We start from the raw sequence: 24,405 nt of genomic DNA, 5'->3' as shown, positions 1-24,405 counted from the left end.
GTGATATGCTGAAGTCACTCCATCCCTCTGTTAACACTTAAAACATTAATGGTGCCTCATAGAAAATGTTAATAGGTCAATGCAATATTAAATACAGTACTTCTACTACAGTGAAACATCTGAAGCCTTTTCCTTCAGGGAGACCCCAGTGATGACTACTTTTAGAGCCCTAAACAAGCCACGTGACACTCCAAGAGGGCTACAGTTCCTCCCAGTGTATACTGATGTCTTCAAATAAATCTCAAATGCCAGTATATACTGCACAGAGCTACCTGTGGGGTTGCAGTAATGTGTGATGAAAGTTTCAGTGACCCCACCCTGAAGAAAACAGCAGCCCAATATCTCACACACTACATTATGAAATCAAGATCTTTTTATTTTGTATTGCCTTTTTACAACCGTATCACCAACATAAGAATGATTTTTATTCTTATAAGAGGTTGCTTTTCCCCCCCAACAACTCTCACACACAAAGACCAAATAAAAGATAAAGATTGGGGTGTTGTTTCATCACAGCTGCATATTAAATGCTTAAAATAATTTTGGTAAAATAAGTAGCAAAACATTGAAACATCAAAACAGAATTAGCCTTTTGTACTTCAAGAAATTAACCTGAACATTGTGAGATAAAATAAAATAAAAAAAAAAAAAGTTAGAAATTGGGCTTAAAGACCCCTAAAACAATGATGCAAAGTGAGAAAAAAAAGTCATTTGTTGGCGAATATTTGGGGAAACACTACCCATCCGCGCCTTGGTCCATGAAAGGCAACGTGGGCATGTGTGGTGAGTGTGTCTGGAGTTGTACAGTGGGGATCTGCAGAGATCATTTCATAGCTCAGTCCTGCTCCATCACGTCAGGATGGTGTCATCTATTTCTTCATTGGAATCTGGCAGGCTGGCGATTTTCTTCAAGGACCGGCGGTGACACTCTGACAGCAGGTCATTACTCGCTGAGTCCAGAATGGCAGTCATACCCTGAATTGTAGGAAGAGCAAAAAGTAAAAATCAAAAACACTCTTTTTCTATGTACATTACACCCTGTACATCTGTAAAGTAGAGTGGAGAGTCTGTCGTCTGACCTGCATGGTTTCCTCTCCCTGGCGGAGTTGCAGCAGGTTGACGATGGTGTGTTCACTCTGGGCTCTGACGCTGGTGTTCTTGTCCTTGGTATTGTCCAGCAGACTCTTCAGCAGGGGCTTGATGAGACTGACATCCATGGAGGGCGTTGCTGGGTCTTTGAACACCCACCACACCACCCGTTCCGTCACCAGTCTGATGTCACTGGACTGATTCTGAAGACACTGCGTGGCCACACAGGTAACGGATGTGAGAACACAAACCTCCGTCTATAACACACTGCTGCTGCAGGTGCTCATCACAGTATTCATCCTCCTCTACACACTCTGTCATGACCTTGTGTCTTCATTTGCAGCTGCTTGGTATCTGATTTATAGGTCTGGTATCAGCTTTCATAATAAGATTTTAGTGTATAACAACGCTTTGTGCAATGAATAATTGATGACGGATATCCTGGGGATCAGAGTAAAAAAAACTGATTCAGCTGGACTTGAATTGAGTGGATATGGCCCTGGAAGCTGGAGGTGATTACCACGTATTACTGTATTCTTCACTCCTCAAGCTACTTTTGGACTTTACAGACTTTGACCTAAAATGTCTTCATGCTACTAAGATACAACCAGTAATGAAGTGGTAAGAGAACAACAGTCCGTCTAATAAGACCAATCTTCAAAGAGCCCTGAGTTCAACATTAAGGAACAAATGCTGAGTAACTGTTTGTTCTTAATTCCACTAGGCCTAAATGAAACTCAATAGTGTTAAGCATAAGCAGTGTTAATTGACTTTTTTGTAGCCACTTGGGAGCAACAGAGCAAGCTGTGAACAAAACACTGACATATTGTCACACTATGAAGTTTTCGTGGTGAACATGTGAGCAAACTGTTGCTTATTTACACCAGCAAACATGGTGCACACTTGCACTCATTTGGAAAAGCGTTTCTAGCCACCTGATGATTATTCTCTCTCTGTTTAGCTCTGTTTAGCCTCCATTGGCTCCTGAGGGAAACACAGCTGCTAAATTTTACCTTGTGCTCACCAGCTAGTTTAACTTTGTCTGAAACCTTTTCACTAAAAACAGCTTCCTGCTGCTGAAAATGATGCTAAAAAGAGTATTGAGACTAAACCAAAACAGTGACATTTGGGACCCTAATATAAAAAACATGAGCTGAAAGACGTTAAAACAGCTCAAAGAGCAGGTGATAATTACCTGCAGATCTGTTTATACTCGGGACACCTTTCACACTGTCACTTACCCATTATTAATGTGAAAATAATAATGATTAGTGCAGCTTTAATTGAATTTAATTTCACACCCAGAGTATGTGTGCTAGGACAGGCTCCGGCTCACCTCTGATCACAAAAAGGAAGAAACACTATAATGGCTCTTCCAACGCCAACAAGGTGAGGAAGTCACTTCCTCTCTTGAAAAGCGAAGTAAACAGTCTGTGATTATTAGCTGAATGAAAAGGTTCCTGCTTTACCTTGACAAGCTGTGTGACCATGCGCTGGGAAACGCTACTGGCTCCCTCAGTTCTGAGATGATGCCTCATCAGGTATCCCATCCCTCTGATCCCACTGGTGGCAATGGGAATCTGAGGAGGGCAACAGGAATGGATGGACAGTATAAGGGAACAGCAGAGGACATGGGACTTCAACCTATGCTATTTCTGTTATATAATCTACCTTACACACGTTACATTGGTTTAAATCTTTTGTAATTTAGAAACAAAAAAAATAACAATTTCATTAAAGGCAACTCATACAGGATATCCATTGCAGCCATATGCAGCAGTTCATGAGGAACGTGAGAAATACGTCAACCAACAGAGAGCCGCACAAACTATGTCCTCACCCTGTCAGCAGTGGCATTGGCCAAGATTGTCTCGGTCACAGTGTCGTAGTAATCCTTCCCACACAGCTTCTCAGGAGCACACTTGACGGCTATGGCCAGGGCCAAGCTACGACCATGACGGACCATCCAGTCAACACCAGACATGTCCGCTAAAGGAAGGGGAAAAACATGAGCTCATAACACAGGAAAGGTCTAACTTCTTTTGACGCAGTTCTGTTGGACATAAACCCTGAGAAATGTTAATATCAACATATTGATCAAAAGTCCACTGTTGTAATAAATAGCAACAAGGGACATTGATGACATTAAAATCAAACCAACATTAGACACATCATGTGATATGTGATGAGAAAATTACTTTGCATACTAATACCAACCCAAGATGTGCTGCAGCAGCACACTCTTCAGCTCCTCCTCTGACAGGAAGGCACACAGCTCACCAACACAGCCGGCCGACGCCATGCGCGTTGCATCCTATGTGCGTGCACACAGACGGCCAGACAGACACAGGTTGAGCGCCATTTACTCTCAGACTGACACGGAGGCTCAAAACCACCTTTTCTGAAAAAACCACATCCTCTCTGCCTGACTTCCGTTTTTCGACTGTGATCACAGAGGAAACTACACCACTGTACAGCTCACTGTGAAATCCCTTCAAAGTCTTTGTATATTTATACTACATTTCACTGGTATTTACTTAATGTATCCAGCAGCTATTACGGGCTTGAGGCATGTTGCCACATATTGAAAAAAAAAATCTTCTTGGCACTACTTTACTGCAAGGCATCTGCTCCTCCTGTCATACCTCATCATGTCCCAGCATGCCTAGCAAAGTGGTGGTGATGTTCTTGCGGATGGTTGGGTCCACCTTTGAACCCGCCCCCTGGATGACAAACCTTAAGGCTTGGAGCATAGTCTCCCTGAGAGAGGGGTAAAGAGCAGAACACAAGCTCGAGAATGAGAAATGCATACCAGCTTTGAGAAAGTAAGATTAAAAAAAACAAAAAACAAAACCACACCACTGAACCCAGTTCCTTAAGTTTATGACTACACCTCCCATGTTGAGAACACAGCCTGGCTGAAAATGGATTTTTGAAGCAGATACCAATATTAATATTTGAGAATTAAATAAATCTTTTGACATATTGGTTGATTGTTTTATAACAAACATTTTGGATCCCTCCAATTTGGTTCTTAAAGAATTGTGACCAAATATGTCACATAACGTGAAAACTGTCTGTGCTCTCTGGAGGTCAAACTAGGTAACAGTGACACTATTTTCAAATAACCACAAACATGGCATTTCTGCACTGACTTGACTTATTTATCTTATGAGTGGACCTATGTTGATACTGATATATCTGTGGGAAGTTTATATCATCCAGTCATATTGGCTTCTTAAGTTAAGAACATTTTTGGGACAAATGTCAAGACACTAATTATTTATGGGCTGTCTGATATGTTGTTTTCGTGGTGTGAGGTGCTTCCTTGTCTTTGCTTGTGGCCATTTCACACATACCGCCCACACTTTCATTGCTTACATATCTATCTATCTATATACTACATATCTGTACTCTGAAACAACAAGAGGTAAAACATACAATATATCAAATTACAATTCAACACTAAATTGACGACAACAATCATCCCAAATGCAGATTCAATATGTGACCAAAGGTGATTTATTATGTGTTGTCTGTCTGGGGGTGGATGATATAACAGATAAAATCATTCAGTTTCCATAAACAGCTTGATTAGAGCAGTAGCTGACAGTTAAAGTTTATTCTAATTGAAGACAGACTGAAGACATGCTCACCTGACTCCTGAGTCCTCAGCGTTGCGGATGGCAGAGAGCTGCTCAGTGAAGAGCGGGTCCACCTTGGCGTGGATGGAAACCAGCTGGCCCAGAGCCTCAGCAGCCCTCAGCCTCACTGCACGGCTCGAGTCCTGCAGGGCCTTCAGGAAGGTGGTCTGCAGCTGTGGCAGGAAGGGCTTCAGGGCAATGCCCACCTGGAAGAGGAACACAGGCCTGACTTAGCCTCCTGACTGATAATTTGATCATCTGTGGAGAGAAATCATGGTGTTTTTTTAACAGTGTTTGATTATTTACATGTCCCACAGGGAGCTGCACGTACAGACCTTCGCCAGCAGTAGGGTCAGAGTCTCAAGCAGAGCCGTCTTCACCGTCCAGGCAAAGCGGTCTCCCAAAATACGAATGAGCGGTCCAGTGATGTTGACGACAGAGGGCCGTAGTGCCTCGGGGGAGGTCAGTTTAATGACCCCCCCTAATGCTTTGGCTGCCTCTTCTTTCTGCTCAGGGCTACCAGTGAGGACCCCTTCTCTCAGGACAGGCAGGATACAGGTCACACCCTGTGGAAACAACATGAACATGAACATGAACAGGACTGCAGCAAACAGTTATTCTCATCACTGATTCATCTGTCAGTTAATGTTTTGCGATTAACAGCTTAATAGTGAAGTCTATACATGTCAGAAAAGGCTCATAATGATTTCCAGAGATCAAGGTGACAGCTTCAAATGATATAAACCAGAGAGCAGCAGTAAATCTTCACATCTGTGAAACTGGAGCCAGTGAGGTTTTGGTATTTTTGCTTAATAAAGGACTTAAACATCCAACCGAATGCCAAATAGGCCAAGTGCGTTATTATTAACCAGGCTTAAACCATGGCCCTCTTGAATGTTTGTAGTTGTAAATTAAGGCACCATTATTAAATGATTACAATTATTCCTTAAATATTTCTATCCAGCAATCAATGTGAGCCAGTGAACAGATTGCTGTGTTAGAAGACACGTTGCAGGGTTGAGCGCACAAAAGGAAAACTTCTATGTGATTGGTCACTGGTGAACAATGTACACAAATTACAGTCACATTCACTGTCAGAGCCAACTTAAGGTCATTTAACAACATGGGAGCTTGAAAAGATAAAAGGATTCTGTTGAAGATAGAAATATAAGAACAAAACCACCATTCTGTAATCCCAGCCCCAGTGTTCACTGTGTCCAGAGGAGCGTTCTTACCTTCTTGGGCAGACAGAAACCAGGCAGGTGCTGACCCTTAACGTCTGCAGCTGCGGATCTAATGTCTCGATGCAGGTCATCAATCAGAGCCAGCTGGCTGCTTGCATCCAGTTTCTTTACAAGAAGAACAAACAAAACTCAGGCCACATTTACCTTTTGATTAGGAAATAACCAAAGCATGTCTATATATTGTTGTGTTTTCCCCATATTGTTAAATGTGTGAAGAAAAACTACAATGTCTTTACTTTTATCTGCATGTCAAACACACCTTGGTAATGGAGTTAATGGTGTCCCAGCTCTGAGACAAGACATCCGGGTTGGAGTCATTGAGGAGGCGGATGAGACCTGATAACAGGGTGCGAGTATGGGCACTGTAGTCTAGGCGGGTGCGGGCAAAGTACGCGTTGAGGATGGTGACAGCAGCCTGTCTGAGGCCAGGGTCCGTGCCCCGTGTGGCCTCCAGCAGGTCCTCTATGATGATCCGCTGGCCCACTTCATCCTCCACTGACAGGATCACTGTTTGACAGCTGCACAGCTCCTACAGAAAAGGTCACACGTCAGGGTCATGGCTAGTTCTCTATGAGGGAAGGACAGAGGGCTCAAACACAACAGCTGCTGCAGATATTACAGCTAGCGAACGCTGGTGTTACCTGTGCTTCATCCTCTGTTCCCAGCTTTCCTTTGAGGGAAGAGAGCAGGGCAGGCAGGATGACCCCTAGGTGGCGTGTCAGAGCGTCTCCAGCCACAGCAGACAGGAAGGCCAGCACACGGGTGTTCACGGGAGGAGCGGTCAGCTGGTGCAACCAGAGAGGACATCCACTTCAGTCAAATACAGCCAGACACAATAACAAGGCCTAAAAAAGGAAAACTTGACTGTGACATTTTACCTTTGGAACCAAGTAAGGCAGCACAGAGCGACTCTTCACCGCCATGACCTGCTTCAGGCCGTCCAAAGCAAACTCAGCCGTCTCCTCGTCATCCTGAGAAAAGACAATCGGTGCGTTAAGAGGCAGACTGAAACTTTCGAATGCTATGTGAATTGTGTTCGTGTCCTTGTTCCCTCACCAGCTGTTTGAGCAGGGTAGGCAGGATGTCATCCAGTGCCTGGTGACCGATGGTTGCATGAAGCTGCTCAAAGGTTTTGGCTGCAGCCTCTCGGACCTCCTCCAGGGGGTCGCAGAGAGCCTTCCTCACTGTTGGGACCAGGGACTCAGAGAACACAAGCACCTACAGTACAAACATCTTTAGGTTAATAATCTTCAGTGATGCAACTCTCAGACTCCTGGCCTAAGCTAGGTTTTCAAAAACTCATCCCAACTTAACACGGTTGTCAAAAGGATACACACCATTACAATTTACGTTTTTTTCCTATTAGTTTCTAGCTGTTAACACCCCAGTTTAACCATTACTTGTTCATTTTACTTATGCAATTGCATGCAACTGCAATTTCTCCATGGAGAACAAGTTTTGAAAGAGAAGAGACATCAAATCCTGGTGTTTGTGGTGGCTCTAAACTCATTCAACCCCACTAGCTCTGATGCTCCATTTTTTTTAAAGTGGCAGACAAACGTGTGTTACGGTGTCTGCATGACTCACTGCGTCTTTGCTGGTGGACTTCATGATCTCACTGAGGCCAATGCAGACTCCCTGCCTCTCGTCGCTCTTGTCAGAGCGCAGTCCCTCCTCCAGGATGGGAATAATCTCAGGGAGAATCTTCTCTCCCAGCTTCCTCACCAGATCACCCAGCGTCCGAGCAGCGATCTAAAACCACATGGACACGGCATCAGTACAAGGTTCCGTGGAGGCACTTTCACAGTGACAGCAAAAAACTGAATACTTCTGCCAGCTGCCAACTAGGAAACATAAAAAAGAGTGGATTTATGATAGTCAGTACCGTTCTCTTGTCAGGGCAAGTGGAAGCCAAGAAGCCCAGCAGCAGAGTGAAGAGGGTCGGGAGGATCTCTCGAAGAGTTCTGGGGGTGTTGGACACCACTATCTTCCACACGTGGAGGGAAGCCTGTCGAACCACCAGCTGAGTGTCTGAACGGCCCATATAGAGGCCAGAGAGGACGCGGTTACGCCGCTCAGCGCCAAGGGCTCCAATGATGGCCTGAGAGAGAAAAGGTCAAAGGTCAGCAATCCTTCACACAACAATGAAGAAACACTTTTCAACAGAAACACAAACAGACAGACATTGCTGTTATGTAAAGAAAAATATGACAAAAAGACAACATTTCTTTTTAGTTCCTAGACGGATCCATAGAGAACCTTTTTGTAGAAAAAGAAATGTATTCATACTTTATTGGATGCAGCTGTTCCAAAGTTGTCATCCTCAGAAGCGGTCTCTGTGGTCATCTTTCCTGTCACTCCAGAGATATGGAACAACAGATCTCCAAGCAGCTGCACAGAGCTGAACCTGCAAACCAACAATGACAGGGAGAACAACTGGTCAACATAAGAGTGACATTTACTCAATCCCTAATGTGTTACCCTGTATTTAAATCTGACCTGATTCTCCACAGGTCATCAAACAGGCCCTGTTCCAGCTCAGGAAGCAGCAGCGCGATGGCGGTCTCAGCGTACATGCTGATGATTCGCTGGCCGGCTCGCAGCGCAGTGTCTCTCACGTACTCGTTCTCATCAGCCAGAGCCTGGTGTACAACACAGAGTGGGTCAGAGCTTTCTCTAAAAGAATCACCACATAATCTAACGTATGGAAAAAAAAAAATCACCTCAGTAACAGCAGTGAAATGTGATTCACTGCAAACAGAAAAAAAAAAAAAAAAAAAAAAAAGAGAGAGAAACATTCCGGTCATGTCAATACCTTGAGAATACAGGGGATGATGGGTCCAACGTAAGGAGTGAACTTGTCTCCAAAGGTGAGTGGCAGGTAGATGAACATCATGATGTAACCATCTCTGACGTGAGAAGCAATGTCTACTTTGCTGGCTGTTAGCACCACATCTGGCATCAGCTTGTCCAGCTTCTCCACTCCGAGTCCCGCCATCACCTCAGCCAGACCTGAAGACACACACAAGCACAAATCATTGAGTGAGTCATGTGATGAATGGTATTAAGAGCACATCAGAAACAACACAGGGACAGAGTGTAGAAGAAGGGACCTTGTGCAGCTCCAGAGCGATCTACAGAGCTCTGCTCAGAGGCCAGCGTCTCCATGAGCCACGGCAGCAAGTCGTCAAAGCAGGATTCACCCATCCCCTTCACCATGGCACCCAGGGCTTTGGCTGAGACTGTACGCACCTGGAGAACATGAGAGGAGGGACGGCTACAGCTTCAACTTCACACACACAGAGCAAACGCTACCATAGTACTGCTTGTGTCAGTAGACATACCTCAGGCACCGGGTCCAACAGAGAGGCCTTCAGTCCAGGAATTACACTCGGCAGGTAGGGTGACAGGTCCTATAAACAACAACACATATCATAAACAAAATGGAAGGCTAGTAATAGTTTGGTTCTGTTTTTGGTTCTGTGGTATTTAGCTAATGCTGTGTACCTTCTGGTCAGTGAGGGAGTACATGTTGCCAATGATCTGAGCGGCCATCTTGCGAGTGTCAGTGGAGCGATCCTGGAAGGCTCTCTGAACGATGGGCATGATGAGGGCCAGGGAGGGGGCGTCGATGAAGTGGACAAATTTGGTGTCCAGCAGGGTCTGCAGGCATGTCTGAGTCCTCCTGGACGGATCAGTGAGAGCGTCGAGCAGGATGGGGGTAATGGCTGAGAGAGGAACAATGACATCAGTATCAACATGCTAGTTTACTTGTAAATGTAGATTTGTACAGATGTAGATGTATATGGCAGTTGAAATCATTCTGAATTGCATTTTGAAATTCATAACTGTTAGGTAGCTTCACAGAGGCATTACATGAAGCTGTGCTTGTGGCCTGTCTTCCATAACACTGTAGAGATGATAACTTTAAAGTCTGAAACCCATACCCATGAATAACTGGAGTCTTTCCTGAAGACCTTAAAAACTAGAGATGGAAAGACAAGCCTTTCTCTGGCTGACAATGCTAGTGCTTTAAAGAGTACTCCTGTAACACTGTGGGATCACTATGGACAGGTTCATTAAGGATCTAAAGCTGCTGCAAAGCCAGAAATATTGTTGTTTTCATTCCATGCCTTCTTTACCCACAATGCAACGCAACCACTGACAGTTCAGTCAAAGACTCATGTGTGTTATGCTAATGGTGGCTAACGTAGCAGTAGTACTTCCCAAAACTTGTAAACAGACTTTAATGTTTAATTTTGGCAGTTTCCCTTTAACTAGAACTTGGTAAGGCCCAACTGTTCAGTAATGAAATAATTAGAAATGGGCATACAGCACTGAACAAAACTGTTTCTATGTGAAGAAAAACACACATTTTGTATGTTTTTAAAGCCCCTTTGGGTCGATTTTTCAGATGGTTTGTGGGCAACAAGCCTTGCCTGTGATGGCGGCTCTAACCCCATGACTCTTAGTCACTTACCCAGGATTTCAGGGTTGCGGATAACAGAGCCGATCTGTCGGAGGGCCTGCTGGCCGGCCTTCTGCACCTTCACGTGGGAGTCGGTCAGCACCTCAGTCAGCTTGGGCACGATGCTGGGCAGGCAGGAGGACAACTGCTTGGGTGCACAGAAAGCCATGGCACCCAGCAACTCCACCGAGCCTAGAGGAAAGAGGAAGATCCATAAGAAGGAACTGTTAGGAACCTTACCCACTGATGCACAGCTATCATCACTATGGTTAGCAACTAGACAATAATGTTGAACCTGAAAGCTATTCTTCATGACATTAAAATGTCAACAAGTGGCCAGACGGTGCACATGTATGTATACAGTACAGCCAGTACGTACGCTGGGACATAATGTTCCGCTGCTTTATGATATTATACCAGTAGGAAAAAAAACTGGAGACAACAAACAAATCATTTTCCATCCTCTCAAGACATTCAAGCAATGTCTTGGAATCCTGTGCATGTCAGGGCTCTTCACCTGCTTTAGTTCTCCAAGACTCCTCCTCCAGGGCCACCAGCAGGGAGGGAAGGACCAGCTTCACCCCATGGGCGCTCAGGTTCCTCATCACAGCTTTGGCACAGTCATCCGCAGCCTGGTGAAGAGAAGGCACAGCGTCAAAACTTTAGACAGAGATCCTACGCTTTTTCAGACAAATTCTACAACTGATAGAGGACAGCAATGATTGGACGGTTTCCTAAATTAGTGCAGGAAGACCTGAAGATGATACATTTCTGAAAGCTAATACAATAAATTCTGTGTGAAATGCATGTTTAACACTGTGAAACAGAAAGTTTGATCTGGCTGCTCACCTCTCTGACATACTGGTTTCCATCTCCAAAGCAGAGAAGGAGGTGAGGCAGTACGTGGACCACATATGGCTCAAACAGCTTTCCCAACATGTTACACAGCATCTCAAAGGCAAACAGCGCTCCTGGACAGAGACAAACAGCTGGTCAGCGGTTTCTTACTTTTGGGCCCCCCAAAAAATTATCACTTAAAGTCTTCAGTGCAGGTAGATGGTGGTTTAGCCTTCCGGTATCCATGTGGTGGATACAATGAAGACAATGCAGTCTGAGTTACATGACATTGGCATCAATCTGTGTAAATTAATACAAAAGTTCACTGACCTTCCCGTCGTCTAAAGTTCTTCTTGTCCTGGATGGCGTCGGTCAGCGTGGTCATGATATCCTGTTGTTTGAGCGCCAGGATCCCGAGACCTTTAACCAGGCCAGCCAGTCCGTACGCTGCTCCCTTCCTCTCTGCGTACTTGTCGCTCTCCAGCAGCAGCTGCAGCAGGTTCCTTACAATCCCTGCAGCATCCTCCTTGATGGCAGGCACTAAAGGAGGCAAACAGCTGGCCACAGACTCCTGGACCTGATGAGCGATGACAAACCAAATGAGATAACGTGTTGAATTTTCCAGAAATTACTGTTGAACTCCAACATATTGCAGTGTCTCTGGTCATATTGCTGATGGAAAATAATTCCTGAGTTGGATGTTAAAATAGTCCAGCTCTATGTGCTGCTTTCTCCCCCGCTGTCCACCCTCTCTCCTCTCCCGGTTTAGGGAATTAAGGGATTATTTTAACCAAACCAAAGTTGGTGATGATTCTTTGAACAGTGAAAGACAAACAAAGCAGGTTTTTGGTGAGTTTTATTTTGTTTCTGTTGAGTTTGAACGAAGTGGGTTTTACGATGCTAAAATTACTGTTTCTATAAAAGGACTCTGGTGGCTTTGGTGAGAGCGATACAGACACTGTTTCTGGTTAAACAAGAGGATTTCACTCTAACAAAAAGGTCTATCTCTGTGGGGATCCTTTTCATAATGTTGTCTGACACTTAGAGTAACAATCTGAGCCTGTTAAGTGGCAAAAACAAACACTTTTAGTGGATGCTCATCAAAAGTGTGCAAATGCTCAGCGGGGCTACACTGCAGCTCGTTTCACCGCTGCCGACTACAGCACTCTCACTCAATACAGGAGCAGTTTCAAAAATTAGTGTCCCCATATTTGACTGTAATTTCTCATAGTCGTATGGCACATTAAAATGTTTCAGGACTAGTCTAAACTTCTGTTAATCGTCAGGGAGATCAGTCATTAGAAACATCCCTACTTAAACTTGTGAAGTATGATAAGTTGTTTACCTGCTGTGACGGTGTAGAGAGTGCAGTGATGAGCTTGGCCACGATGGGTTTGACTTTGGGGTCATTTTTGTCCAGATGTTTGGCCAAGGAGCCCATAAGAATAACCACACTCTGACGGACAGAGTCGTAGCTGGCGTCCTGGGGTGCATTCTTCAGAAACTCCTCAAACACTGGCAGCAGGGAGCTCACGTTGTCCTGATACACAAAGCAAGTACATACAATGCAGTGCAAGACATAAAATGGTCATATACTACATACTACATATTTGAAATCATTTGTGTGTGTGTGTATGCACTGACGTGCAGTCGATGGCTGAAACACAAAGCAAGCTTTACCTTTCCATGTGTGTTGAGCGCAGAGAGCGCAGCGTCCAGCATGCAGCGCCGCACCTCAGGGTGGCGGTCGTTCAGAGCGTCAGGAACAAAGAAGAGGAAGAGAGGGGTGACCTGAGGTTCGTCCAGGTACTGGGACAGCTTGTTCAGAGCCAGAGCAATGCCACACCTGACAAAGAAGTGTGAAAGAGCTCAGTGCACAAGAAGGAACATTTAAAATGTTACGGTCGCTAGCACGGGCTGCCTGGATTGAGGATTAGAGTATAATCTGTCTCAAAATTACACAGAAGACGAGCACTTTCCAGCCTTTTTCTGTCATCAATGTTGCTATTTTTTGCCATCTTATCTCTTCCTGTTGGAACTAATCCAGATGTTTCTGCCCAAAGTGATAGTAGGCAAATGTAGATATCATGATGGTTAACTGTGCATGCATTAGCTTAAAAACATTAATGTCGGTATATCTAATTTTTGCAAACAAACATTGAGATTTACCTGGCCTCCCACTGGTCAGGCGGAGCTTCAGAGATGACTCTGCCCAGGGCATCCAGCACAGGAGGTGGTCTCTTTGAAAATAAATAATGTCATAATTTAATTTCCGAGTTCAAATTCATCCACTATGAGCTAGAGGAGAAATGTGGAGAGTAATTTGGCCATGGTGCAGGGTCTCACATAGAGTTTCTGGTGGTAGAGCTCAGTGAGCTGGCCAAGCACGGTGGCAGACTGGTCTCTGTACTGGGACACGGCGCTCGACAGAGCTTCGGCACCTGCAGAACGGACGGCCTCCTCATGATGGGTGACATCTCCGATCAGCAGGGAGCAGAGCTCAGGGACCAACTCCAGATCCAGAGACTCCCAGAGTCTGAGGAAGAAGAGCAATCCAAGAAATAAGTCCAACCTTTGAATTCACACACAGTTTCATTCTCTATCACCGTGCAAAAATCCAGTTTTGCAGACAGCTGTTGGAAAAGATGGGAAAGATACATACTTCTCAGCCAAGGCCCGGCCCTCCTCCTCAACATCAAACCTGGCAACCCAAAGCCTGCGCAGCAAACTCAGCCCACTGGCCTCTGTGCTGTCTGTGGGCAGGGCAAACTCCATCTCCAACAATCCCTGAGTACAGACACATTGGGTTGTAAAAACGTCTATTAGGAATACGCATACACATGTGCTATATAATTTGTCACGTAACCATGGTGAGAGCTAAATGTGCAAATCACTGATCTGGAAGCTGTATTTTTTGGTGATTAACAAGTTTTTTTTTTTTCACTCATAGAAGCTTAATCTGAGGAGAAAACAGCTGAAAACCAACAAATGTGGTGACTTTCCCTGTCTGTAAAACACTGTTCACTCTACTCAAAATGAAGTGATCCAAAGCTCACCCTGAGGGCAGCATCGCGGACAGAGAAGCAGGGTGAGAGGAGGGCGTTGAGCAGGACGTCTATCTCTGGCTGCTCTGCCACAGTGCAGCCGTCTCCTCCTCCAGCACTGCAACACAGCGCTGTCAGACACTGAGACGCCAACACCTGAAACACAGTGTGAAAAGTCTCACATCACAGAGCGCTAATTCTGTCATCCATGTGGCTACATCAGGTTTTTTCAACAGGACAGAAAAGGATGGAGCAGAGGGAAATAGTTAAAAGAGACAAAAAGCTTGGGAAAAAATAATATAGCAAACGAATGCCTTATGATAAAGAAACAGCCACGATGGAATCTGGAAAACAAATTGGGGCAACAACTACAAAAAGCAGGTGTTTGTATCTGAAATGAATCGAAACCTGGAGTCTCGGGGTGGCTGTGGAAATGACTGTTGTCAGCAGGAGCAGCATGTTGACACGTGGAAGCAGCTCTGGGCCATTCTGAGACAAGAAAAGACAACAGTTAGTACATAAACCCATTCAACTACAAATGAAACGGTAGTGCTGTCACATAAAACTTTTTTGTGTGTGAACACAAAGGACGGGTACGTGGATGACTGCTGGGTAAATAAATTCTCAGACAAACAGGGTGCATGGCAGTGACTTCTCTCTTACTTCTGGTTGTCTGCACTGACGACTTTTTATTTTTCCACATAAATAATGTCTTATCCCAACATTGTGAAGGTCACAGACAAATGAAAATGCAGCGCAGTGTTTGTGTCTACCTCGTCTATGACAGTGTCATTGTTGCCTGCTCGAAGCTGGGAGTGTTCGTTGACGACTTGCAAGGCTTTGGTCATCAAGTTCTCTGTCTCCTCAGTGCTGCCTGAAGACTCCCGGAGCATGGCGTTAAGGAGAGGGAAGCAAAAGGAGAAAGCAGGAGCAGACAGCGGAGCCACGTCTAAGAAAGAACAAACAATACAAAGAAACACGATAGCAGTCAGTATTTGCAAGCAATGACTCACATCTCTTATCTTAGTTGCCTGCTGCATCTCTGACATTCTACTGGGATTACATTTCAATGAAGCAGCTAAAAAGTCCATCTCAAAACATGTCCTGCCTCATATTGTCTTTTTATTTTATCGTTCCTTCCTTTCATTATCCATTTGAATATTAGCTACCTGTTTAACTTGAACATTTATATTTGAAATATTGAGATTTGCTCTTGTTGTTTCATTGTTTAGGCAATTTTCTACAAATTTTCATACAAATATTCAAACACTTTGATTATTAGCAAGAAACTGAGACATGATTCAAAGCTAAAGTGTGCATGTGTGTCTATATGTTGAAAACAACATGGCTGCCTCTGGTGTTTACAGCGTAACTTTCACGAGCGTCCATGTCTGTGCTCACCACCAGTCTTGGCCTCTCTCTGTGGGACAGTGTAGTTGTGCAGCAATAGTACTGTGCGCTGGGCTGCTGTGTCCAGATCCTCCTGTCCCCAGGCCATGTCCAGATCACACTCTGGCTTCAGCAATCGTAAAGTCACGTGTCCCACAAGCACAGCTAGAAGGACAAAACGTGACATTGGCTCAACATGCTGAGGCTGTGTCTGTCAATACATTACTAAGACAAGCCACGTAGACCAACCTAGAGAGTGAAGGTGTTTGGGCATGAGGCACACCCCGATGTCCAGGAAGACCTGTTGGATGCGGGGAGCAGCCAGAGGGGATTTTAGCAGTGGCATGAGGACCTGGAGGACAGCAGGGAGCTCGCTGGTGATCTGAGGTGGTCTCTCTATCAGAGTGGCTTCCAGCAGACCCACGACGCTCTGCAGCTCCACATCCAGCTGGTGACAAAAACAGAGATGTCACAGCTCAATATGGAGAAATATAGACCGTCATGTCTCACACACTCAATTTAGAGAATTCATTTTGAAGACGTGGCTCCGTACCCCTTGAAGTCTCTTGCGAATAGAGTCCTCCTTTTCCAGCTGGATTTGCATCATTTCCTTTTGTTTGTTGGTTAGCTGCAATTCCTCTTTGATGCCTTTTTTCTTCTTTAGCTCCTGGAAGATCAAAGACAAAAATCTAAATGTGTCCCCGACATTAACACCAGAAAAAATACACAAGTCGTGGTAAGAGCACTGCACCTCCTGTAACTCCAGTTCAATGATTTGTTCCTTGTAGGAGTAGGCCTTGTTCTCTCTCTTCATGTTGACTTTCTTGGTGCTTTCCTTCTGAGCACTGCAGCAAGAGCAGAGGCAGAAGACAGACTTAAATAAGAGCCAAATATGCAACAGAAATTTCTGGTGACTGCTGTTGAGTTCAGAAGTCCACAGCAGTAGGGGAAGGCTGTGTGTCACCTCTGGATGATGCTGTTGTCATACAGTTCTCCCTTGGGTGTCAACATGATGGTGTAATCCTCCCTGGTGACCTGGAGTAGAGCGGGTCGGGAAAGTTCCTGGGTGACATGACTGATTACCCGCGGTAACAGCTTGTTTGGGGAGAGGCCAGAGAGGGCACCGACGGCATTTTTCACTGCCTGAGGAGAGAAACATGACCACTAAACATCCGGGTAGCATGTAAAACACACCAGCAAGAGCCAAACATCAGTGTCCCTTTAAATATTCGGCACTTGTTCTCCCATTCTGTGTGCAGATCTCGATTATTTCACATCGGTTCTGTAGACTTCAGTGTTGGTGCGTGCATGAATCTCATGCACATGCAGCATAAAGAGGTGTGTGTTATTTTCAGACCTGGTTGTCAGCGTTGACCTCCAGCAGATGTGGCAGAATAGCCTCCAGATTCTTTTCTATAAATTCTTCTGCTTTCAGGTTCATGGAGTGCAGCAGAACAGGCCAGAGGCCACGGCGAGCTCCAACTGAAAGAGACGGAGGGGACAAGATGTCAAATATGGGACAGAGCAACAACACACTATCCCAACAAAGCACAGTAATTAAGATACAAAAACCTGGCAACAGTTAACGTGACTCTCATACCTATGGATGGATGATGAGTCACTATGAGGATCTCCATGGCCAAATTCTCTGCTTCGGTACGGTCGCCCCATTGGCTGGCTGAGGAACAAACAACACACAGTGCGTCCAGCAGGACCCGAGGGGGAACGTAGCTGCGACCCAACTCTGTGAGCTCTCCTGACTCTGATACCAGGACGTCCTGCGGCAAAACCTGAAAGTGTACAGCATGCTGTCAGTAACACTCAGGCTGAGAAACAAATGGACTTGTTTTTGCTGCTGTAGCAGTTGAATAATTACGGTGAACATTGATTCTGTACTTTGTGTTTGTTGATGACCACACGGAGCTCTCCAAGAAGGCCATAGGCAAGACTGGATCCACCCAGAGAGGAGAGCAGCTTCCTGATTGTCTGCTGTGCCCGCTTCCTCACACGCCAGCTCCGAGACAGCAGAACTGCAACTGTGGCATGATGATACATCCTACAGAACAGTTACATACAGGTTACATTGACTACTCATCAAAGCGCTACAGGATTAAAGCAAATGCTGTACTAGATTTATATTCTGCATAAGAAGTAGATTAGACCTCTATTAGGACAAAAACCTTGAGAGTGCAAAATTTTACAGGAAATCACGGATGAAAATGCTTCATATATCTCCTGGTGGATATACTTTTTAATCTTCTGGGTACATACAAAGTATGCAGGCAAATATGTGAACAATGCCTGTTTCATCACAGCTGCTAGTGGACGCATGGTTTAACATTAGTATGTAAGTGCTCTAAAGACATTTAGAGAGAACCAAAAGTTCTCGACATGTTAACAGAGGGATGGACTCACTGTGATTTGCTGGTGTTAAGTCTGTGAGCATGGTCCAGGAAGAGCCTTTCACAGAGCAGCAGCACTGTGAGCAGAGCTACAGACAGAGTAAAAAAAGTCATCACTTCATGTCTTAACATTTTAAAACCGTCACAAGCCTTTAAACTTGTAAGACATTTTGCCTTACTTTCCTCGCTGGCCTGGGACAGGAACTTCTCAGTGGTGAAAAGTGGCTTCTTCTCATCTAAGATCAGGTTCCAAAAGTTGGAAAACTTAGCTTCTGCAGAGACAAAAAAGACAAAAAAACCCTCATCACTTCCCATCCTTGTATACTTAGAGTTCTTCACCATTCCTTATGAGTGAGAAAAGGCCAACATTGAGATGGGAACCTCACCAATCTGCGTCTCCAGCAGTGCCAGTCGACTCAGCAGAACAGAGGCTGCCACGCCTTCTGCAAGCAGAGCATGCTGGGAGTTTTGTGCTGCAGCCTTCTCCACTGTTTGGAGGAGCAAGGGCATGAGGTCTGAGGCTTGAGCCAGAGTGTCACCTGAAACCAGGGAAAAGGATACAGCACAGGGATAAGAGCTGAGTTCAATTTAAGGAACTGTATATCAGACACGTAGCATAAAGTCCTTTGTGTGACTGACCTCTGAAGGCCCCCAGCATGGCCTGAAGGTAGGCGTGTCGAACCAGAGAGGTGGAGGTCTTGAGGGTGAAAGCTTTCTTCAACCAATCCAGCAGAGCGGTGGGAACTTCCACTGTGAGACGGCTGCTCCACTGGGACAGCACAGACACTGCATGCACCAAGGTCCCCTCGTGAACTAATAAAACAAGGAAAAGTCAGGAGACTGAAACATTACACAGCGGTCTTAGAAAGAATATCCAAGGCCAAGCCGTAACTTTTTGTGACTTCTAAATATCATTTCCCTGAAGTCAGTAAATTTGTCTGGCATTGTGGCAGAAAGTAAAGGTGGAGCAATGATACCTTCTTGTTGTAAATAAGGGATGAACATCACAGTGACTGCAGAGCTGAGAGTCTGGTTGGAGGTTCCTGACACGGCATGATGGCTGCAGCTGGCAATCCCTAGAACAGAAAAAAAACTGCTCGCTAGGGTTGTGTCATATCATACTATGCCCAATAATACAGGTACAATTTTTAATACGAGTGTGAGGAGAGCCAAAAACCATGCAAAGAGAGCTCAACAGCTTATATGAGGTCTAAACCCCAAATATTTGTTTTGTCATATCATCAAAAATATCATTATCACAGAAATACCCTGATATTAATTCCGGGTCATAATCGCCCACCCCTACTGCTTGCAATTCCATCTCATGGATGGTTAATAATTATAAATGTCTGCAAGGCCTCTTACCTGATAACACACTCATCTTTTGGGCAACAACTGTGAGCTTTCCCTCAGACCCTGAAACCACAACAACGATTCTGGTGAGCAAACCAAGCCCGATTAAGACAATATTTCAGTCTGACAGGTGAGTAATTAGCTCACCTCCGAGGATCTTGAAGAGGTGTGTGACAATGTCCTGCACAGCAGAGGGGTCACTGCACTGCTGGACCAGGTTCTGCATGGCCTGGACCGCCTCCTCCATTAGCTGCGCATTGTTAGCTTTCAGCTGGCCTAAAACACAGATCACACCAGTAATTGAATAAACATAATTATGCTTAAGTGAGTACTTTCAGTCATTATTTCCCCTCTGACAAATCATCCCCTCATGACAAGTCTGTGCTGTTTTAAGAAACAAGACACATGCAAAATTAAATCAATTGAGCTTCCATTAAGACCTTACTTGCAATGGCCTTTCCAATATCCATGGCATACTGGCTGAGGTCGAGAGTTACAGCAGACAGCAGACAGGAAACGGCTGGAAGAGACCAGATGATGTTTTAATTCACTGTACAAGAGCCGCCTGAGCATCACACAGGTGAGTATTCAACACGGTCATCAGAAACTGAAAGCATCTCACTCTGCATGGCGTTCTCTGGACTGCGGAGCATCGTCTTCTGCAGCGTAGGGAGCAGCAGCTCCTTGAACTCAGAGTGTGAAACGTGACGCAGCAAAGAGCCGCTTTTGTCCAAAATATGCTGTTGTGGTTTCGTCTTGCTCATAAGGACTGATTTTATGTACAGGTCCAACAGAGCACTCTGAAAAAAACAGGAGATACAAGGTTGTATGTTGCAGCCCCCAAAATATATTCATCTGAGATTCCATGCAGTCCTTGGTCTGAATGAAGTGCATCAAAGTAATTAACACCAGAGTAAAATGAGAACAAAAGAAGCCATGAAAAAAAAACTCACCTTGTGCTTCTCTATTGTACCTTTGTCTTTCTGAGCAGCGCAGAAGTCTAAACACATCCCCAGCATGGCCAGAGCAGTTGGGCTCTGGTCCAGACTCAACAGTGTGCTGATGTATTGATCCACCAGTCCAGGATTCTGTTAAAAGCAACAAAGAGTCAGACGTATCCAGTGTTTTGTGTATATTATAGTTGTTTTCAGCTCATGGATGAGGATTCATGACCCTTTCTAAGCAGCGTCAACAGGTCAAGTTGTGGTTATACGTAGAACAATATTGAAACCACAATTATTTAAAATGATTACTCACTGACTTCAGAAACATCATGCTTTAATTTAACTTTTGCAAAAAAAAACAAACAAAAAAAAAAAAACATGTCTTTTTAACAGTGGATTTCCTTGAACTTTAAATATTATTCAACTGAAAAACAAAAAGGCCTGCAGGAATGTTGCACAATTACAATTTTTTCTTGTATTTTGTCTCAAAAGGGTTTGCTTTATTTTTATTTATTTTAGCAAACTTTGACACTGTGCACAGAGCAGAGATAAAAGGTAATTTGGGCTATGACCATTACCGGCCTGATGGGTGAAAAAAAAATCACAACCTCCTTAGCCTGTTTCCAGATCAGCTCCCACATCGAATTAAATGGAAATTCAGTCTGATCATCAGGTTTGACAAGTTTAACGTGTGCTTTGCTGCCACTGTACTCACTCCCTCCCAGAGGTGGCTGAGATTCTTCAGGCTTGATTTCTGTGCTGTGGTCTTGGCTCCACCCACCACCTCAGCCACAAGAAGGCTCTGTACCTCCACCTACAAGAGGGGACGACAGACCACAAGGGAGGTCATACCAGCATCCAAAACATATTCTGTGTGACAAATCTGTCAACTCCATTACTACTTCAGCAGGTAACCAAGACAACAACATCACAGGATACATTCATGGAAAATATTTCAATTAAAAAAAAGACAGATGTTCTTTTACTGACCATTTTCTTCCAGACGGCTCCTTGTCTTTTCTCTGGGGCAGAAAACACACTGGAGACTAAAATGCAGGTCCAAGACAAGCCGATGAAGGCAGCAGAGCCTGTGCTTTTACTGCAAATACAACGAGGCCAGTATGAGAGCACCACCAGGATAATGTGCAACTAGAATGGCAACGATAATTTGATTAATCAATCAAAAGAAAATTAATCTGCAACTACTTGATGATCGATTTATCGTCAGTGATTTTTCAGTAATAACTGTGAGTTGCAGCCCTATATGCAACCAAAGTTAGCTCCTAGACACACTCATTTTTTATTATATAACAGTTTTTTATGTTTCTTTATTTCCATTTCTTATGAAAGCATAAAGATATATTTTTTGATTTTCTGCTGCTTTAATTAGTTAATCCTGTTTCTTAATCAAAAACAGACTAAAAACCTTGTTGTAGGATACTAATCTAGTTTATTGCATTTCTACCAACTGCTCTCACATCATTATAATTACATACACTACACTATATATATATATTCTTGCTCACTTTGCCTGTCAAACAGAAAGCAAAATGAAAAACCTAAGTAATCTAATGCTGACAGTTCTATGATGATGCCACTGTTCTCTTCTGTAAATGTACATAGGAATTTATTCAGTGGTGTAACTATATACTTTGTAGATAAAAAAATGCAATATAAAGTTGAGAGCAGTACCTGGGCTCTCCACTTTTGCTGATGACTCCACTGTTGAGCAGGCAGTGGAGGAGGCTGCTCACCAGGATGTCAGGCTGACTGTCAGCCAGCTGGGCAATGACAGAGAGGAGCTCTCTGCGGGATGCAGCATCCCTGAGAAGCACACACACCCGTGTCAACACAAAGAATACACACTCACAGGTGTCCATTATTTTGTCCACCCATTGACGACATATCAGTGAGGGCAGGTTAAAAAACAGAAACACCTCTCTGTGCAATGCAACAGAATTCAACAGCACCACAAACCACATCCTTCAAAATGGCCAAAAAGTTTGAACAACACCTCTTCAAACACTTTCAACCAAAACTGAACATTAGAATTAATATTAGAACAATATAGTGAGAGCACTCCACTGTGTGAAGGCTGGTTTTCTCGTGGCTGAAAGTCATTATGTACACCTACTGATATCTGTGTGGAGTGAGACAGAAGAGCTTGCATAGACCTTTGATGGCGTTCTCTGGTAACTCTGAAAGAGATATTTTGAAGAAGCATTAGTGTTGACTATAGCGTCTCTTTAAACATTGTGCAGAAAATGAAATACCAAAAATCTCTCACCTTTGCCCTTTATACATTGTTTCAGCTCTCCAAATATCTCCTTACGCTCTTTCACACTGGCTGTAGTCACTTTCACAGCAAATTTCTTCAGCGTATCTGAAACCTGGAATAGTAACATTTAGTATAAGAAGTGGTCTAATGGTAGCAGTGACGCAGAGGTCAGGACCATCCAGGACCACAACATACTGAGTTTATGGATGTATGGGACAGGGAATCCTTGCATTTTTTTTTAGACAGATTACACTTACATTAGCTGTAATCTGACATCTGTCTATAGTCTAGACCTTGGGAATACTAGACTTTTTCTTCTTTTCCTTGAGGAATGTCTGAAATGACTGGCTGGTTATCACAAAAGCAGCTGACTGATTTTCTGGACAAATCAACACATTGTCTAATTACATGTTTGTCAATTCTTGTTTGGGGCACTGACATTAAGATCAGGACCATAATCCTATAAGGAAGGATTACACACAGTATAAATGTGTGAGCTTTAAATTTGATCTAACAGTTCAGGGTGGGAATGAGATCAATTCAGACAAGTGAGGGAAGGGGACAAAAACGTTTCTGTGGCACTGTTCTTTGTGAATTTAGCTTTAAATAAAAGTATACTGCAGAAAAAGTCAATGGCAGTATACACCGGAGGCCCTGTTTCTAAACCAATTTGGAATTTTCAGCACAGGCAGTAGTATTTTTGTATCACGCTGACTCGTTTGCAGTATATTTACTGCAGTAAATCAGAGAACTGATAATAATTTACTGCTTATGGAGGGCGTGGCTAAACTCATCACACAAGACCGTGTGTCTAACTTGGGGAATTCAGAGCAATTGAAGTTAATGGCAGTAACTTTACGCCCGTAATGAGTTCATTTACAAGACGACACTGTGTCAATGAGGCTTCAGCTCGCCTCTCACTGTGGACACAAACCAGTCTGTGTCAGTATGGGGTGGTTAACGTTGGGTGCAGCAGCGGCTCGGTGTAATGAAGTCACACTGAGGCTACGTAGCACAGAGCTAGCAGCCTGCTCGCTAGCTACTGATGAATGTTGCCTCGGTTTCTCGTTGAATGCCAACACAAACCAAAATGTTTACAAGTTTAAATCAGTATAGCGCAAATTTGGTTTCTGTGATACTTGAATATGTTTCTGCTGGCAAATAGTCTACTATTAAAAGAAAAGCCACACAAACCTGCGTGTCCGCTGCCATCTTGCCGGTCCTGATGCAGGAAGGACTCGTTGACGTCACTTCCGGGTCAAAACTTCTCCCAACGTGACCTGTAGCTACTCCTGATCCGTGCTTCTGAACCCCCTCTACTACATACGCCGTGTTTTTTAATTAAAAGTCCAGTGTGTAGGATTTATGTTGGCAGAAATTGAAGTTAATATTCATAACTATGTTTTGATCAGTGTGTAATCACCCGCATGTAAGAATCGTTGTGTTTTCATTACCTTACACTGAACCCTTCGTATCTATTAGAGGACCGGGATACGAGACCTCCTTAAAATAAAAGCTATTTCTACATCTTTACATTGCAGAGGTATAGGTGCTGATCTACATTCAGGAAATTCATGCCTGTCCAACACGTGAAGCTCTTTGGAAAAATCGAGTGTGATAGTGAGACATGGATCAATAGCAGAAATTGACCAGCAGGGGTCGCCATTTGAAAGCATAGTGAAAAAGACGTGTGGGAGCTACAGATCCTGAAGC

The 24,405-nt window shown here is 44.2% G+C and overlaps 1 protein-coding gene across 1 annotated transcript; it reads right to left on the bottom strand.

Moving 5' to 3' along the window:
• Positions 1-355: 355 nt before the first annotated feature.
• Positions 356-23,935, bottom strand: gcn1 (GCN1 activator of EIF2AK4). Its single transcript, XM_076730691.1, has 57 exons — positions 23,887-23,935; positions 22,702-22,804; positions 22,549-22,612; positions 22,107-22,238; positions 21,405-21,513; positions 21,130-21,228; positions 20,424-20,558; positions 20,093-20,270; positions 19,916-19,990; positions 19,618-19,746; positions 19,483-19,533; positions 19,095-19,193; positions 18,757-18,930; positions 18,504-18,656; positions 18,297-18,389; positions 18,131-18,206; positions 17,612-17,771; positions 17,316-17,505; positions 17,073-17,197; positions 16,680-16,858; positions 16,467-16,560; positions 16,269-16,382; positions 15,965-16,163; positions 15,728-15,880; positions 15,100-15,275; positions 14,735-14,815; positions 14,339-14,482; positions 13,945-14,069; positions 13,629-13,818; positions 13,452-13,522; positions 12,963-13,128; positions 12,628-12,822; positions 11,613-11,859; positions 11,295-11,416; positions 10,963-11,077; positions 10,458-10,637; positions 9,485-9,705; positions 9,322-9,390; positions 9,091-9,229; positions 8,793-8,989; positions 8,477-8,619; positions 8,267-8,384; positions 7,863-8,078; positions 7,565-7,729; positions 7,034-7,195; positions 6,856-6,948; positions 6,619-6,762; positions 6,237-6,506; positions 5,969-6,082; positions 5,069-5,299; positions 4,746-4,939; positions 3,735-3,849; positions 3,307-3,403; positions 2,930-3,078; positions 2,559-2,669; positions 1,080-1,301; positions 356-975 (listed from the first exon to the last, which is right to left on the bottom strand). Exons 1-57 carry the CDS (start codon positions 23,902-23,904, stop codon positions 850-852), a joined length of 8,010 nt encoding a protein of 2,669 aa, XP_076586806.1. The 5' UTR covers positions 23,905-23,935; the 3' UTR covers positions 356-849.
• Between the last annotated feature and the right edge of the window lie 470 nt (positions 23,936-24,405).

This window comes from Chaetodon auriga, chromosome 5, assembly GCF_051107435.1.
Source record: "Chaetodon auriga isolate fChaAug3 chromosome 5, fChaAug3.hap1, whole genome shotgun sequence".
Taxonomy (NCBI): domain Eukaryota; kingdom Metazoa; phylum Chordata; class Actinopteri; order Chaetodontiformes; family Chaetodontidae; genus Chaetodon; species Chaetodon auriga.
This window is presented reverse-complemented; position numbering and strand designations above follow the sequence as displayed.

Bases quoted from the DNA above. Each gene is read 5' to 3' on its own strand.
- gcn1 (XM_076730691.1), bottom strand. The intron at 16,164-16,268 runs GTACGGAGCCAC...TTTTGTCACCAG, and splicing joins TTCGCAAGAGACTTCAAGGG to CTGGATGTGGAGCTGCAGAG. The intron at 6,949-7,033 runs GTGAGGGAACAA...GTCTTTTCTCAG, and splicing joins CTACCCTGCTCAAACAGCTG to GATGACGAGGAGACGGCTGA.